Source organism: Pseudophryne corroboree, chromosome 1 (assembly GCF_028390025.1).
Source record: "Pseudophryne corroboree isolate aPseCor3 chromosome 1, aPseCor3.hap2, whole genome shotgun sequence".
NCBI lineage: Eukaryota > Metazoa > Chordata > Amphibia > Anura > Myobatrachidae > Pseudophryne > Pseudophryne corroboree.
The window spans coordinates 57277654-57295921 of record NC_086444.1 but is presented as its reverse complement, the minus strand read 5'-3'; the positions used below and the strand labels follow the sequence as shown (position 1 = coordinate 57295921).

General features: G+C 44.4%; 1 protein-coding gene across 1 annotated transcript in view; it reads right to left on the bottom strand.

Annotated features, from left to right (window-relative positions):
• Positions 1-3259: 3259 nt before the first annotated feature.
• The window catches only part of CCDC68 (coiled-coil domain containing 68), a 115894-nt gene continuing 100885 nt past the window's right edge, over positions 3260-18268 (bottom strand). Inside the window, exons 7-11 of the mRNA XM_063959897.1 lie at positions 13357-13439; positions 13057-13162; positions 7873-7956; positions 6119-6192; positions 3260-5497 (exon numbers count right to left, since the gene is read on the bottom strand). Of these exons, the coding sequence (XP_063815967.1) occupies positions 5425-5497; positions 6119-6192; positions 7873-7956; positions 13057-13162; positions 13357-13439 (420 nt within the window). The 3' untranslated portion in view covers positions 3260-5424. The remainder of the gene's footprint in view (positions 5498-6118; positions 6193-7872; positions 7957-13056; positions 13163-13356; positions 13440-18268) is intronic.

The window sequence follows — 18268 nt, the reverse complement described above, 5'->3', positions numbered from 1 at the left end:
TTTCTAAAGTTGTTAAGATGTTCACAAAAAGAAGTCAGGGTTGAGGAATCGCCTCTCCAAATGAAAAAAATTTCGTCAACGTATCGTTTCTATAGCACCAGAATCACCCCAAATTCATGGCCACCATAGACTGAAGTATCCTCCCAGTGTGCCATGAACAGGTTGGCATAACTTGGAGCGAACCTGGTGCCCATGGCTGTTCGAAGCAATTGTAAGTAATAGGTATCATCGAACCAGAAGAAATAATTTGAAAGAATGAATCTGATACCTTCCACAATGAATAATGTAAAGTAACTATTCAGGTCCTACTTTTCCAAGAAGTATTCCGTGGCCTCTATCCCATGTGGATGATCTATTGCTGTGTATAAGAGGTCACATATGCTGTTACCAAAGTGTATTCGGGTTGCCACTCAATCGAGTCAAGAGCTAAAGTGACTTCTGTGGAATCCCTTATGTAGGATCGGGTCTTTTGAGCAAGCGGTTGTAATACGTGATCGACATACATGGACAGATTTGATGTTATTGACTCTGTACCTGCAACGATGGGCCTTCCCGGCGGATGTTCCTGATTTATATGTTTTTTTGGGAGAGTGTAAATCACTGGTATGGAAGGGTGAGAAATGATGAGGAATTTTTTCTCTGTTTCTGTAATGATATTCTTCGTACATATTTATCCACAAGATCTGTTATTCTTTTACCAATACCTTCAGAAGGATTATTACGTAACTTCTTATAGGTATTACCATCTTCCAGTTGTCTTTCGATCTCTCTTTTATAATCCACCATATTCTGTATAACCACTGCTTTCCCCATTGTCAGCGGGTTTTATAACAATATGGTCGTTCTCCTTTAAGGTTTGTAACGCTTCCTTTTCTTTCTTAGACATGTTGGGTTTGAGTATATTCCTAAATTTCATATTTTCCAAATCCTCCTTTTCTATCCTCTCAAAGCTTTCGATGAAACAGCCTTTCTTGAAGGAGGGGAAGAAGATCGATTTGGGTTTGAAGACTGATGTGGTAGTCCCTTGCCCACCTTCTATCTGATCCTGAAAAAAAATATTTAAGGTGTGTTTTCTAATAAAACGTTGTAGATCAATATAGACTCCAAATCTATCGATGGTTTTCAAGGGTGCATACTTCAGGCCTTTCTTCAGCACATCTTCTTCTTCCTTCGTCAGTGTATGATTGCTTAAATTGTAGATCCTAGTGTGCTCCCCGTTATTTCTAGTCTCTTCTCTACGATCTGAATGGGTGAGTTTACTTTTTCTCTGCTTCTGTTCCTGTTGTGTTGCTTCCGATGTTCTTTTGAGGAAATCAATCCACTTCTCCCTCTCCTGGTGGTCATCTTCGGTTTGATCTCCCCCTGGTGTGTTCTAAAAAAGTATCATCTCTCCTCTCATGAATTCTTTCAGAGGGTCTTGTTGGTAATTGACCGGAGTACTTAGGCCCTCATTCCGAGTTGTTCGCTCGCTAGCTGCTTTTAGCAGCAGTGCAAATGCTAAGCCGCCGCCCTCAGGGAGTGTATCTTAGCTTAGCAGAAGTGCGAACGAAAGGATCGCAGCGCTGCTACAAAAAAAGATTGAGCAGTTTCAGAGTAGCTCCAGACTTACTCCTAGCAAGCGATCACTTCAGACTGTTTAGTTCCTGTTTTGACGTCACAAACACGCCCTGCGTTCGGCCAACCACGCCTCCGTTTCCCCCGCCATGCCTGCGTTTTTATCTGGCACGCCTGCGTTTTTCCGCACACTCCCTGAAAACGGTCAGTTACCTCCCAGAAACACCCACTTCCTGTCAATCACTCTGCGAGCAGTGCGACTAAAAAGCGTCGCTAGACCTTGTGTGAAACTACGTCGGCTTTTGTGAAAGTACGATGCGCAGAAATGCCGATTTTGTCGCCTGAACGCTGTGCTGCGAACAACGGCAGCTAACGATCAACTCGGAATGACCCCCTTAGGTCCATATTCTTTGAAACTTCTATGATCTCTTCTCTCATCCCATTCTGATTTGTACGATCTTCTATCATCGTCATATCCGCGATTATCATTACTATGATTGTTATACCATTCCTTTCGTCTTCCTTCGGATCTCGGATTCCAATATGGTGATGTTCTCCGTGTGTCGCTATATGAAGTTTTCCTTGATCTTAATTTACACGTGGGTTTCTTCCATTCTCCATCTTGTTTAGGATTGGTCCGGTGTTCCTTGGTGGAAACAAATCTAACCTGGTTGTTTCTCTGGTGAGACTCGTTACCATTGAAGAAGTTCCTCTCCTTCCTCGTAATTCGATGTTGTGTCCCGTCCTTAAAATTGTTCAGATCCCTGAGAATCACTGAGCTAAGAGATGTTTGATGGCTAGGTTATTTTTTTGAAAGCAAATGTTTTAGTTCATCATAAGGTAACCGCCATTGTCCAAATCAGAGGCCGATGTACATTAGTGTTCCCACTAAACTTATTAATAGTGTTGCACTGAAATGTCCAATATTTTGCTTCCCCTTAAAACCTGCTAAAAAAAATAAAAAAATAAAAAATAATTAAGTAATATCACGGCTCATTATAAACAGCAGCTCACACAGGATATGAATGCAAAGTATATTTTATTCCACAAATTAAATAATTTATGTACACATTAAAGTTGAACAACTTAAAAACTCATAAATATGCATATAGCTGTTTTTTCAATTGAACATTTTGATGCAAAAATTAACCATCATTATCAATTATCACGAGACAGGTGTACTATACTGAAGTCACAGAGTGGCCTTTCCAAATGAAATGTTTTAAAGTTTAAAAAGTATAGTTGCTGCAGTAAAGCTTGTGGCCAGCAGATGGCGATATGTAACCAAGCTATTATTTTGGACATACACTTAGTAACACTTATTTAAATAGCCGGAGAGCTGTAAAATTGAGGAGAATACCATAATAAAAGAGTGAGTACTAAGAGGGAGCTAAACTTGCTCTAGTTTTTGCCAAAACTCCAGAAACTTACTTTTCGGTTAATGGTCTACTGCTGTGTGTGCTTGTGGTGGGGAAATTATATTGTGACCTCTAATAGGACATGTACAGGACGTGTACGTATTCTCTGTACAGGGCTGCATTATATGATAGGGGCCATATCTAAACAAATCATAAAAAGTAACCAAAGGGCCACACTTCAGTTTTGTGAGTAGCCTCTGCGGACTTGTTGCACCAGGGTGCAAAGATGTAACACTGCCCCCAACATCTGTCTGCCTACGCTACGCCCCCTCCCCCCCCCCCCCCTCTTGTATTCCACCTGTACATTATCCTCCTAGAATACTGCTCAGGTTGTCGCTGAAATGAATAAGTGTGTGTTTGAAGCTTTGTTTTACAATGGACAAAGTGCATATGGCAATGTGCTTCTCTGGCAACCGGCAACATTGAGGTCCAGGAGCGGAATAAATATTGGACAGGACTCAAAGACCTGCAGCTCTGAGTTGGTGCAAAGCTCCTAGTAGAGGAACTGAAGTGGCCGTACCAATGTTGTCATCATCAGGAAAGTTTTTAAGACTGTGCCCCTCCACCCAACTCAATTATCTGATCTTGAGCCACACAGACATACCAGTATGCCCATATATTGCAAATCACATTCTCATTGTTCCCAACTCCTCCCCCACAGCTCCTGGTGCTTTCCCGGTTATCACTAGCACAAACCTGAGACGTGAGCTGGCTTTGCATTGTGTAATGTGCTTTTTTTAAGGACTCTCACTGTTGTCAAAGGATGTTACTGTACAAGATTCAGGGGCCTTTTTATCAATTAAGATATGCAGGATATCCCCCCCCAAAATACCCATTTTTTGGGGGGTAGCTGCAAATATAATGTATCCCCTGTATGTATCTACAGGGGACTGCGGCAGATATCTGCTGTGATCCCCCGTGTTAGGCCACAAGAGTGAACCTATGGCGGCTGCTTTCTTGGCATTTTTGCCGAGCTCCATTTGTGTCACTGCAGTTCTGTACATTCGCTTACAGTATGTACAGTATGAAATGTTCCATACTACAAGTAATAGGCAGAAATAGTTTTTGAAATAGTTGCAGTACGAGAGAGGATCTCACATATGAAACACTGCAATAAATCTCAGCTTGCCACCTGTGTGTCTGAATGGCCTGCCCCCTGCGCATCAAGGTGTCCTGCCTACTGTCCCCTGACTAGAAACACCTTTGCAGACCAGACGTGCGCCCGGGTTTGCAGAAAGGCATAACTATATAAGTAGGCCACTGAGCAAACCTGGAAATTCCTCTTCAATAGTCCAACCCCCGACCGATTTATATACAATTTTAATGCTAAAACAATGGCCCTCATTCCGAGTTGTTCGCTCGGTATTTTTCATCGCATCGCAGTGAAAATCCGCTTAGTACGCATGCGCAATGTTCGCACTGCGACTGCGCCAAGTAACTTTACTATGAAGAAAGTATTTTTACTCACGGCTTTTTCTTCGCTCCGGCGATCGTAATGTGATTGACAGGAAATGGGTGTTACTGGGCGGAAACACGGCGTTTCAGGGGCGTGTGGCTGAAAACGCTACCGTTTCCGGAAAAAACGCAGGAGTGGCCGGGGAAACGGTGGGAGTGCCTGGCCGAACGCTGGGTGTGTTTGTGACGTCAACCAGGAACGACAAGCACTGAACTGATCGCACAGGCAGAGTAAGTCTGGAGCTACTCTGAAACTGCTAAGTAGTTAGTAATCGCAATATTGCGAATACATCGGTCGCAATTTTAAGAAGCTAAGATTCACTCCCAGTAGGCGGCGGCTTAGCGTGTGTAACTCTGCTAAATTCGCCTTGCGACCGATCAACTCGGAATGAGGGCCAATGCTTGGTTCAGTCTGGTTTAATACTTAAACTAAGCCTGAGACTGTAAAAGACATTGGGAACCTCTTTTGTACCTTTGGCACTGGTTCCTTTGTGGTAAGGAGACAGTTACATCATGTAATCTACATGTGGATATATAAGATGCCGTTCTGTATTGAAACAAACTGCATTTGAGGGCCTTGAACGACATATGAACAGGGATCCTGATACCAACCCATATAGAGATAACTGAATTGGCACTAGGGGTTGCCAGCAAATACACCACAAATCAGCTTTAATAAATATGATTATGTATCTACAGTAACTCATTACTGGTCACTCATTTACTAGCAGGTTCTCACAAATAAATACATTTAACCAGGTCGCATTCCTGAGACCATGTTTCATTTTTGCATAGATCACAGTATATAGTCCAGGTCAGAATAAACTCCCACGATTATAGGATCCTTGTCCAACTCTCCTCTGCGCTATAAGGTGTAAGGAGAACAACGGAGCTGTATACATCGTACATGTCCATGACCCAGGCTCTGTAGTGACGTTGTTTATGGCAGCACAGTTCAGCTGGCGAGTAATGAGACGCTCACTGTACGAAACTGGTATCAGCTGCCTCCCGGGCTGTTCTTGTGTTTCAGCAACATAAAGTAGGGGGACAGGGCGCCCAGCATGGAATCACTGTAACAGAAGAACAATGCACAGTTACTAGAGTGGTCATTATACCCTCTTCCGGCTTTTATCGATTCAAACTTACCACTAATATTACATTTATCCCACTTTTTGTTATACGTATCATCTGTTGGTCACATGAGATATCAATATATTTCTCAACAAAGTTCCCGAAAAAGAGACAAAGGAGGAGGAAGAGGAAAAACTATAAGAGGAAGAGGAAGAAGTGGAAGAGGAGGAAGAGGAAGTAGTAGAAGAGGAGGAAGTAGAAGAGGAAGAGGAGGAGGAAAAAGTAGAGAAAGAGGAGGGAGTAGAAGAGGAAGAGGAGCAAGTGGAAGAGGAAGAAGAGGAAGAAGTAGAAGAGGAAGTGGAGAATGTGGAAGTAAAAGAGGAAGTGGAAGAAGAGGAGGAGGGAGAAGTAGAAGTGTAAGAAGTTGGAGTAGAAGAGAAGGAAGTGGAAGAAGTAGATGAGGAAGAGGAAATGGAAAAAGTAGATGGAAGAGGAGGAGGAAGTGGAAGCAGCAGAAGAGGAATAAGAGGAAGAAGTACAACAGGAGGAAGAGGAAGAAGTGGAGGAAGAAGAGGTGGAGGAGGAGGAGATAAAACCAATCACAAAAATGAGAGCCCTACTTTACAGATGTTGCTTTGGACACTTTGGACTTGGGGCTAGACCAGTGATCCACCTTATATTTTAGTTCTTTGTTCTGGAATTAAAAAAAAAAAAACCACATGAAAAAACAAAAGGTGATTACAAAATAAACATTCTGATCCCATTCAGCCACTAAACATTAAACTGTATGGTCTGCTGACCACAGATCAAGGTGCTTGAATTAAAATAGGACATGTATGTACAGTAAATTTTCTTCTAGGTATTAGAGGGGGAGATGTATCAAATCAATTAGGGGTCTATGTACTAAGCCTACAGCGACCCCTAAAGTGGAGAGAGATAAAGTACCAGCTAACCAGCTCCTGTCATTTTTCAAACACAGCCTGTAACATGGCAGTTAGGAGCTGATTGGCTGGCACTTTATCACTCTCCACTGATTAGTAAATACACCCCGCAGCCTGTAACATGGCAGTTAGTATGCGGAATTCTTGGAAAACTAACATTTTACAGTTACAGCTTGTTGTACCTTAGCTGCAATCAGAAGGGCTAACCAGTGCTGGCAGCTGCGCCACCCACAAGTGACACAGCTACCGACGTGTATGTTCGTCTCTATGTGTTACAATTACTAATTATGACTGTTAAAGAACTCCTTCTACCAACACGTCTCACAGGAACAGATGTCCTCTTCTTTCTCTGCCGCAAGTAAAACCATCTCACACTAACGGGAATATTTATCAAATTGGTCAGGAGCATCTGCCACCAATATTTTTGGGTTCCAATGTATAGATAGACAGTAGGTCGACACCATGTGGGCAACATGCATAAGATCGACAGGTAAAAGGTAGACAGTTCTTAAGGTCGACAGGTTCAAATGGTTGACATGACAATGGACGACACACGTTTTGGGGGAGTTTTCACATATTTTTCAACTTCTGCTTGATTTACCATCCAAGTGGTATACGACTGGGAATAGTAACCTGTTTACACTGATTGTGGTCACAGATGATGAAACATTCATAATGACACCTTTTTTGTGTTGACCATTTCCATGTCGACCTTTTGACCTTGTCAACCTTTTCTACTGTCTACCTTTACCATGTCGAAATTGTGACCCTGTCGACCTAATGCGTGTCGATCATATGGGGTCACCCTAATGACTGTGTCTATCTAATTACGGGTGTGGTTCGTTTTATCGACAGTAAAACCTTTAGACCTGTCGACCTAGCACATGTCGACCTAGAAACCCTGTCGACCTTCCATCCATGTCGACCTAGTGACTGTCGACCTATAGTGGTCGACCTAAACATTGTCGACCTAGACACTGTCGATCTTCAGACCGGATCCCCTAATTACTGTAGATCTTCTATAACACACCCAATATTTTTTGGGAGCAAATTTAAGAGTCACCGGGACTAATGAGAGATACTTAGCTCTCTGGATACACCGGCCGGCTGGATACACCGGCCGGCTGGATACACCGGCCGGCAGCAGTAAGGACAACCAAGCCAGTACTGGTGGCAATAACAGATAGCCGGAATGTGTCAGCGGATAAAAACCACCAGAGTCCCGGCCTCCCAAGATTATGGCCATACCGCTGCAATGGGACCTGGTAATCACAATGGTGGGTACTCTAAGTACCAGGGTATGAAAATCTCTCATGGTGGCTCTGCCTAAATACCCCATACCCAACACTAAAACTTGTATTCATAAATGCACTTATTGTTTCGACTAAAAATGAAACATAAAACATTTATATAAAAAGAAACAAAAATTTCACCTGACATTCCAGGAAATTAATTCTATCCTTTAATTCGCCAATTCTGGCATCTTGTTCTTTCAGGTGGTCCTTCAAATCTTCAATCTGTCATTGTTATAAAATAAACATAAAATGTAAAGATGGGGAACTTGATTCAGCACGATATGCGCAGCGTGCCTTTAGAACAATTGGGCGACCAATATCTTTGCTAATTTTTCTTCGCACCCCATAGAGGTGTACAGGAAAATGAGACGATCACCTAGCATACTAAGTGGTAATGTGCACAGCCGGACACTGCTGCTATGTTCAGCGGCGTTGCACGGAACTGAGCTCCGTAGAAATTGTTTCACATATGCGCAAAGTCAGATATTTAATCAATATGGGATGGGTAAGAGGTTAGTCTGATTTAATTAAACTTGAACCAATGTTTCAAATGGCTAAACTCAGTTCTCATAAGAAGATGCAACTTTGCCCGCAATTACAGACTCTGTAGGGGGAGTTCAATTGATCACAATAATTTTTCGCGCAACAAAAATGGGTGATTTTTTTCGAGATTTTTGCCTGATGGTAGTTTTTGGCCAATTCAATTCCAGCCCATTTTTTGGGCGTGAAAAATCTCCACTTTTCACGCAAATACACATGAATCTTGGATATGTCCCTGGATCAATGTGTTTTTGTAGCTGCGAAAACGGGTCAGTTATCTGGGGGTTTGTTTGCCTGCCTACAGGCATGTGAAAAAAAAAATCCCAGACAGTGCCAGCTATTGAAAGCCGGCACTCATTGGGATTTTTTTTTTCACCTGCCGGAGGCAGGCTGGAAAAAAAATCCCTGATATTGGCCCCATTTTTGCAGCTATGATCAATCGCAAAAACACATAGGATCCGTTGATTGAATTGTGCGGAAAAAAATACTGCAAACCCGCCCCCCCCCACCACCACCACCATGAAATCACAAAAACTTCCCTTTTTTTGGGGACAATTGAATTCTCCTCATAATATTATAGCTCATGAAGCAAACTAGAACAGAGCATCTGAATCAATTTCAGATTAAATAACATCTTCCTATAGGTTACTGATCAAGGTGGTAATTCCGAGTTGATCGCTAGCTGCTTTCGTTCGCTGCGCAGCGATGAGGCAAAAAAACGGCACTTCTCGCGTCGTACTATTACAACGAACGATGTAGTTTCACACGAGGTCTAGCAAAGCTTTTCAGTCGCACTGCTGGCCGCAGAGAGATTGACAGGAAGAGGGCGTTTCTGGGTGTCAACTGACCGTTTTCGGGGAGTGTTTGGAAAAACGCAGGCATGGCTGGGCGGACGCAGGGCGTGTTTGTGATGTCAAAACAGGACTGAACAGTCTGAAGTGATCGCAAGCGCTGAGTAGGTCTGTAGCTACTCTGAAACTGCACAAAATTATTTTGTAGCCGCTCTGCGATCCTTTCATTCGCACTTCTGCTAAGCTAAAATACACTCCCACTGAGCGGCGGCATAGCGTTTGCATGGCTGCTAAAAACTGCTAGCGAGCGAACAACCCGGAATGACCACCCTAATAATATCTTCCTATCAGTGACGTGCGGTGAGGTCAATGGCTGGTGAGGCACTGGCAAATAACAGTGTCGGAATTATACCAACGTACAGTGTATGAACCTGATGGTTCTGTGGGCATTATACAAAGGTACAACAGTATCTACTGTATACAAAATCTGTGCCTAGGGAGGGCAATCCCAGGCGTATTTTTCAATCCCGGGGTACCCGGGATTGGCTAGGGTAAAAAAAGGAATAAGAAATACTCACTCTCCTCAGGTCCAGCTGTCGGCGAGTCTGGTCGGTGATGCTGTCAGCAGGTTCGGGCGGCAGTGCTGTCAGCAAGTCTGGGCTGCAGGCGGCGGGTGACCTCTAACATCACATCACACTATGCAGTGCGCACAAATGGGGGCAGGGGGAGCTGGGCAGCATCTGAGCCATATGCTGTACCAGCATACCTCCCAACTGTCCCGATTTTGGCGGGACAGTCCCGTTTTTCACGGTCTGTCCCGCTGTCCCACCTGCGGGTCGCAGTGTCCCGCGGGTGGGGGGACAGTTGGGAGATCCCTCCCTGTCACTTGCTGCTCTGTGGAGAGCAGCGGTGAATAGATTCTGTGCGCATGCGCACAGCGTCTATTCACGGCAGAGAGGGACAGGGGGCATGACCAGCAGCTCTCACAGCGCTGTTCATGCCCCCATAATGATGAAAACGGGGCGTGGCCTGCGATCGCGGTACTTGCCGCGAAGCCACGTCCCTTTGAAATTAGGCCACACCCCCTAAAACCGGTTGCCATCTCTCCACCGCTGAGATCAAAGTTTGGAGGTATGTACCAGCTCAGACACTGCCCAGCATTAAATAAAAGCATTGGCCTGAATCCCGTTATTGGAAGCTTATACCACATGGTATGAGCCAAAATTCACATTATAGCACAAAGAATGAGCCGAAATTCACATTACAGCACACGGTATGAGACGAAATTCACATTATACCACATGGTATGAGCCAAAATTCACATTATAGCACAAAGAATGAGCCGAAATTCACATTACAGCACACGGTATGAGCCAAAATTCATATTATACCACATGGTATGAGCCAAAATTCACATTATAGCACAAAGAATGAGCCGAAATTCACATTACAGCACACGGTATGAGCCGAAATTCACATTATACCACATGGTATGAGCCAAAATTCACATTATGGCACAAAGAATGAGCCGAAATTCACATTACAGCACACGGTATGAGCCGAAATTCACATTATACCACATGGTAAAAGCCGAAATTTACATTATAGCACACGGAATGAGCCAAAATTCACATAATAGCAAACGGTATGAGCCAATATTCACATTATAGCACACGGTATGAGCCGAAATTCACATTATAGCACACAGTATGAGCCGAAATTCACATTATGCCACATGGAATGAGACAAAATTCAGGCAGAGTGACAGCAGGGACATAGGGACAGGGAGAGTGACAGAGAGAGAGACAGCAAGGGCATGCAGCAGCGTTCATCTCTGCACATGCTGAGGGCCGCCCAGCATATGTTTGGCCTCCTGCCGATGCGTCCGCAATTTAACTGCGGACGCATCAGATCTAGGGTGACGTCATGCAGCCATCCCGAAAATGGTCCCGGTCCACCCCCGTTCGCCTCACTGCTGCTCCAAACGCCCGCCGCTGTTAATCACACTGCATTGTGTATACCTGAGCAGCCACTGTGCAGTCGCTGCACATGTGCAATTTGTGCCATGAGCAAACTGCTCTGCGAAGCGCTATTGCGGCCGGGTCTGAATGACCCCCTATATTTTTTACATTAACATCATATTCAGTAGCGGATCTTGCCACGGGCAAGCAGGACTTTTACCCGGGGAGCCGCCTTTCCGGAGGGTGCCGGCGCCATCCGGAGGGCGCTGCACCATGGCAAGATCCGCCTCTGTGCCCCCCGCTGCCGCTGCTTCCCCCGCTGGTCCCCCCCGCAGTGAAGGGAACTAGACGCTATCCGTCTAGTTTCCCTTCGTGCAGAGGACCTTTGTCATGACGTCTCTCCCATAGATCCGACGAGAGGAGCGGCGGCGGCGGAGGAGGTCTGCAACGGCCGGGACTCGGAAGCAGGGATTGTAAGTATCCTTTTTTTTTTTTAAAGCGGCGCTACTGGGGACACAAATGGCGCTACTGGGGGCACAACTCTACAGGGGGCGTAACTGACCACGCCCTGTATGAAGCCACACCCCTATTTTCCGCCCGGGGCGCCACAAGGGCTAGAACCGGCCCTGATCATACTGGATGGGGAACTAGATATATAAACATAGACTATAATTAAAACTTACTGTACACGTGCATCCAAGAAGACAGTGGGCTGCAGGGGACGTCACACAACTGAGCATCCATGAACGAGATTCATCTCTGGAAGCAGCAGGGAGTCTTGGATAGTGGAGGGAGGGGAGGTGGAGATCAGAGGGAGCAGTAGCTACAGGACACAGAGCTGCACAAGCCGCAACTCTTTGGGGAAAGGGGCGCAGCCTAATGCCGAGTAGGCGGGGCTTAAATCGCGGCTGTGGAATGCAGCATGAAAATGCCAGACACCCCCATGCATGTGACACAGAGGAGGGGCCAGTGTGTGAGCACCCTCATCTCTCCTGTCACACTGGCTGCTGCCACACACCCAGCCTCCTCCTGCACTCCGGGACTCGCACTGTACAGCTGGCCTGCTTCCCACCATAGCAGGCAGAAACAATGTGTAAGATATATATGAGAACCGAGGATCAACACTGTGACAGCTGGCTGCAGTCACAGCTCAGCACTGCCCAATGACATCTGCTTCCCTGACAGGGGCGTGCCTTGATGTGGGCTGAAGGCACGTCCCTGTCACTGAGAGGCAGAAATGCTAGTGCCGCTTCGCCTCACTTTTTTCAATGGGCTTTTCCAGCCTGCAGCTTGGCCCCGCCTCCTGCCCGCCCCCAGCCTTAGCTAGCTTTCTGTTATCAGCGTGAGGCACGGCTCTCGCAGCCTCCCATCAACTCTTGGTTGTGTTTTCTCAGCAGAAATAGTACAGAAAAATACAAAGCAGAAATCTATAACACAGAATCTGTGTTATAAATAGCTTCTTTGTATTATTTTAATCTCTATGACAGGGGAGGCACTGCCTCCCTTGACTGCACGTCACTGCTTCCTATAGGTTACTGATCAAATGCCCTCTTCTGCAAATACAAATGCACTCCTGCGCCATCTGCTGGATAAAGCCATGTGCAGGGGCTGGTCGTTTTCTGTGGCTCAGCAAGTTAGGTGGACAGTGGGTTGAGTTTATCGGTGCGACCGCAGCAGAGCATTGACCATTAACTCTATTGCATTTAGCACATTAATTTCCTGCTCCCTAGTTTTACACAGCTGAAATAGTAATATATTTGATAATACAGTTTAGTATCTCTAACAGAAGGGGGGAATTTACTAAGCAGTGATAAGAGCAGAGAAGTGAGCCAGTGGAGAAGTTGCCCATGGCAACCAATCAGCACTGAAGTAACATCTATAATTTGCATGCTATAAAATTATACAGAGCTGCTGATTGGTTGATGGGACAACTTCTCCACTGGCTCACTTCTCCGCTCTTATCACTGCTTAGTAAATGTCCCCCTAATACAGAATGCACTATAATACACAGTCCTGAAGGTGCCTCTCACCTCCTGAATTAGAGCGCGAAGGTGCTGGTGATGAGACATCATTAACTGCTGCAGGTGACCGATTTGCTCCTGTACCGTGAAAACTTCATTTTGAATCATCACACAACTAAAAGCAACAAAATAACAGAACAAAGATATTTAGTTTTCCACAATCATTGATGCTTTCAGTGTGCACCGTAGTGTATTTCAAACATTCTGTAAGTAAGGTAACATTAATGTAGTGTCACTGTGGCCAGAAGTCTTGGTAGATAATGGGCAATGCATAACAACCAGACCATTGAATTTCATTGGATTACTGACCCATTCTTGTTGGAAGGATCGGCCATTCGCTTTGAGAGTTCATCTTCAAGAAAATGTTTCTTTTCTACCAAAGCTGCATTTTCCTGTAAGGAAAACACGGCACATTCATAAAAATTCATATTACAATATCAAGCAAATATATTAATTTAATGTGACCAAACATCAATAAAATTAAACATTTCCAATAAAGCCACGATACATTTCACTTACAAGAGTGCCAAAAGAGCTAAGAATCATGATTATCAGACTCAAAGTGGTGGTAATTGAATGATCCTGGGGGAAGCCATACATACTACCTTATGCTAATGCAGAATTCCATGCAGCCAATACGAAAATCTGTGCGGCTTCAAGCGGGACGCTGCGCTGTAATAGTCAGCATTAGTACAGCGCCTGTGTGGTTATCGTATTACATCAGCACTAGGTAATATAGTCAGGACACGGATCACCTGAGAAGGAGTTATTGGGAGTCATTCCGAGTTGATCGCTTGCTAGCTACTTTTTGCAGCGCTGCGATCAGACAGTCGCCGCCTATGGGGGAGTGTATTTTCGCTTTGCAAGTGTGCGATCGCCTGTGCAGCCCGAGCTCTGCAAAAAACTTTTGTGCAGTTTCTGAGTAGGTCTGAACTTACTCAGCCGCTGCGATCACTTCAGCCTGTCTGGTCCCGGAATTGACGTCAGACACCCGCCCTGCAAACGCTTGGACGCGCCTGCATTTTTCCTAACACTCCCAGAAAATGGTCGGTTGACACCCGCAAATGCCTTTTTCCTGTCAATCTCCTTGCGATCGGCTGTGCGAATGGATTCTGCATTAAATCCATCGCTCAGCAACGATCCGCTTTGTAGCCGTACGACGCGCCTGTGCATTGCGGTGCATACGCTTGCGCAGTAGTGACCTGATCGCTGCGCTGCGAAAAACGGCAACGTGCGATCAGGTCAGAATGACCCCCATTGTAACACCTCTCTGATTACTGTCTTTTTAGTATGAGGGTGGGTCAATATGTGAAGTAACAAGACCTCTTGTGTGTAATATCCTCGGTTTCGTTCTAATTCTAACCACCAGCTTCTAAATGCCATATTTCAAACACAGCCTGTAAAATGTAAGGTTTAAGCTGATTGGCTGGTACTTTCTCTCTCCCAATTTTCTCTCTTGAGCCTTGATAAATAACCCCACCCCTCCAATCCCCCATACACACACAAACACAAACACACACACACCACACCACACCACACCACACCACACCACACCACCACCACCACCACCACCACCACCAGAGATACAGCGAATGGTGATCGCTATTGTGACACATTGAATTAATCCAAAACATCCTGGGTTTCTGTGAACAGGCGCTGTATGGCTGCACAATAACGCCAATCACAGTGATGGAAGATGTCACTTAGCGCTGAGAAAAGGGGCATATTAAGGCATGTACCCCTTTGTGTTTTCTGAACACCACAAGGTCTCATGATTAATGGCCAAAATCATCAAATGAATAAGCCCCGCTGCTTTCTTACTCCATGTTTTATTTTTGCTGTAAAGTAGTCTAGATTTTATACAGTATCTTCATTTCAGTCTGGGTAGGTAATAACAATGTATAACGCTCACCTAAAGGTGCCACATCCTGAAAAGCTTTGTGCCAAGTATTGTAACTTTTTAAAATAACTCCTAATACTTGAGATGCAGATACACCCTATGGCCGGCATTTGACAAGTAGTTATAGATAGACATTTCTTATCAATATCTGTAACCATGGAAACAAAAGAGGGACCGTCTGTAGAACGGCAGAAGGTGACTTCAGGCAACAGTCTTATGTCAAGTATTAAGCCTCAGGGATAAAACCAGTGACTTGTAGTAACCACATAAATTACAAGGAACATAACTATTGATCCACGTTCTAAATTGCAGGGAAATCAGGACTCAGATGTGGTAAATCCCAAGCCCAATAGTTCTCCTTAAAACCCAAGAAAATAATTATTATCTTTTTAATCAGTCATAATAATATATATTGTCAAAGTCAGAAAAATATCTCTATGCACGCTACCATATTTGCACCTCACACAGGTCCGTGCTGCGCATGCGTACGCTCTCCCGTACGTGCGCATACTCACAGTCGCGGGCACCCGCAGGCGCACGGTATGCGTATTTACGGTAGAGTTTATGTGATCGTAGCGTGCGACTCAATCGTTACATATTTTCACTATATAATGTATTTTGTAGATCATGGTCCCTTTGATAGATTCTGAAAGTTTGGTTAATGTAGAATGTTCATGAACAGAGAAATCCCTCTTTGTTTGATACGAATGGACAGACAGGAGTAATACAGTGGTGTTTAGTACCCATCGGAAGAGTATTTAATTAGCAATATTCCGGTGTTGGTTTGAAGCGGATTAATCGCTCGTGCGAATAGTTATGGACATAAGAAGTTTATGAACATTTGCTGTATTTGCACTTACTTATCCATGCGGCGGGAAACCCAGTTTCCCTCCCACCTGAGCTGTTGGAAATAGTCACGGCCCACCTGTATGAATCAACCTATGACCTTTTGTTATAATGCGAGGAGGAATTCCTGTGTCCAATGAACAATGAGATTGTAGGGACCATTGAATTGTATTGTGTGTGGGGCATAAATAGACAAGCCGATCACATCCAGCTCTCACTCTTCAACGGTTATCATTGCTGAAAATCGGGAGCTGGATGTCCAGAGGCGCATGCGATCGTTTCCTTTGTGCGTAAGTTTTTCTCCGCAACTATATTGATCTTCTTGTTATTGTGGGCCAATTTCTCTCTCTCTCTCTCTTCTCTTTCTCTCTTATTTTCCCTTAAAACGTAATTGTATTGTATTGTATTTCCTGTGCAGTTATCTGGTTAGGTAGTCTATGTTATATTGTAGTGTATGATTTGTATTTGTATTAATTCTTTTGCAAGTATATCATTCATAATATATATATATATTAGGCGTTGGACCCTAAGCCCAGGTATCTGTGTATTTCTTATAGTATTAAGTATTCTCAGAGCGTCGGTGACGCTCAAACAGCTTTTGAGTTAATAAGGTTACACTGTGTTGCATCTACACCCTATCTCTACACTAAGGTTTTACAGCATATTACATTGTTTATGGTTTAGATTTAAAGGTTTAACATTGTGAGCGTCAGCGCCGCTGGTGATCTCCTCGTGGTCCCGAGCGTCCGCTACGCTATAGCGAATCATTACGTTAGTCAGCAGCCAATAGCGTGCCTGCCTGTGATCTCTTGGCCGTGAGCGAACGTGACGCTTGAGCGTCTCGACTACGGCTAAGCGATTGTTACGCAACGAGCGTACCCTTACGGTACTTCATACGTAAATAGCGTACAGTGTTCTTAGACCTCATAAAGGGTTTTATATACGATAAATATTCAGCTTTATCAATTGGCGGCTCGCCCGTCCTTCACATATCTGCACTAGGTAATTTCAGCAGACATTATCCAGCAGCAAAGGGCGGGAGATCATATTCCTCGTAGTGCTGTTTGGATAAGCGTCTGCTTCGCTTAGTAAAGGGTGCTGAAGGAATCCGGGACCGGAGGTAAGAACAAAACGATAGTGTCTTTTTAAAACTGTTTATTTCTGTCTTGCGTACACACGCACGCATATCTGCATTTCTTTTCATTCGTGTATTTTCATATATCACTCTCCTGTTTGCCATTGTATAATTGATAAACGTACTAAGAGAGATTTGTCGCTATTTCATAGTTAAAGTGTAAAAGTAAAGGTAATACAGTTAAGGTATAGAAATACACGCAACTCTACCTAAAGGTATAAAGAGAGATTGGTGTGGTGCTTGGTAGATGGTCAAGGATCATCTACATTGATAAAACGTGTTAGTTGGGTTACGGTAGACAAAGACTGGTGTACACGTGTCTCTAACAAAGAGAGACTCGCGTACGCAAAGGCCGACGCACGCAGCGTAAATTACGCAACGGAGCGTCTGGGTACGCCCACGTAACTCAAACAACACGCGATAAATAACGCAACAGGCGATAAATAGCGAAAATTTATTTTAACATTCAAAATTTAAATTAATAGATCCTTCTCCTAATTTGTAACACATCTGGTCTAAAGAGAAATTTCTGCGCAGAAATAGAAATAGAAACAAAAGTGTACATGTGATGAGTGAGTGTTTTTACATACAATTTTGAGGTTGAACCAAAAGAAATCATCGAGTTCTCGTGAGGTACATACGTGTAAGTGACATGCACGGTGGCTAGGGAGGCATCCTTGGTTAAACATAAAATTTGAGCATTAGAGTATAGCAGACCAGGAGGTCATACTGTAGCAGACCAGGAGGTCATAGCAGACCAGCAGGTTCAGGTACAGCAGACAAGGAAGTCCGCTATACAGTCCACAGGCACAACACCTAAAAGGGTTGGTGCAACACCCATATAGGCCATACAAGCTCTTGCTGAAGGAATTCGCAGCCGCAATTTTCGATTCCACTGGTCGCTCCGTACATAAGATTAGTTGCTTATGTGCTGAACGATTGTACCGCTCGTAATTGTGTGCATTAGTAAACCTGACCGGTACTATTTGTGTACGAAGGTCATAAACGCTATTTGTACATTCTGACGTGATTTGTGTAATTTTTTATTTTTACAAAGGGAAGTTCGCTGGTCACTCAGGAATTGTCCAACAATCTCACCTTTACTGGAAAGAGTAAGTGTTCTGCGGATATCCCTCGCATGTTCCAGTAAACAAAGGTTAAATAGGTGCCCTGGGTCGAGTACGCCAGCACCATATCGGTGTGATCAGGTCGTATTGGTCGGCGTGGGCAGAGTGAGTAAGGTGCTCGGTAAACCTTACCGTCAACCTATCGTGAATATCTTGGTTTTTTGTAAGGGTCCGTAACACCTGCAAATTATGGGGGCCAGTTGTTCAGGAAGG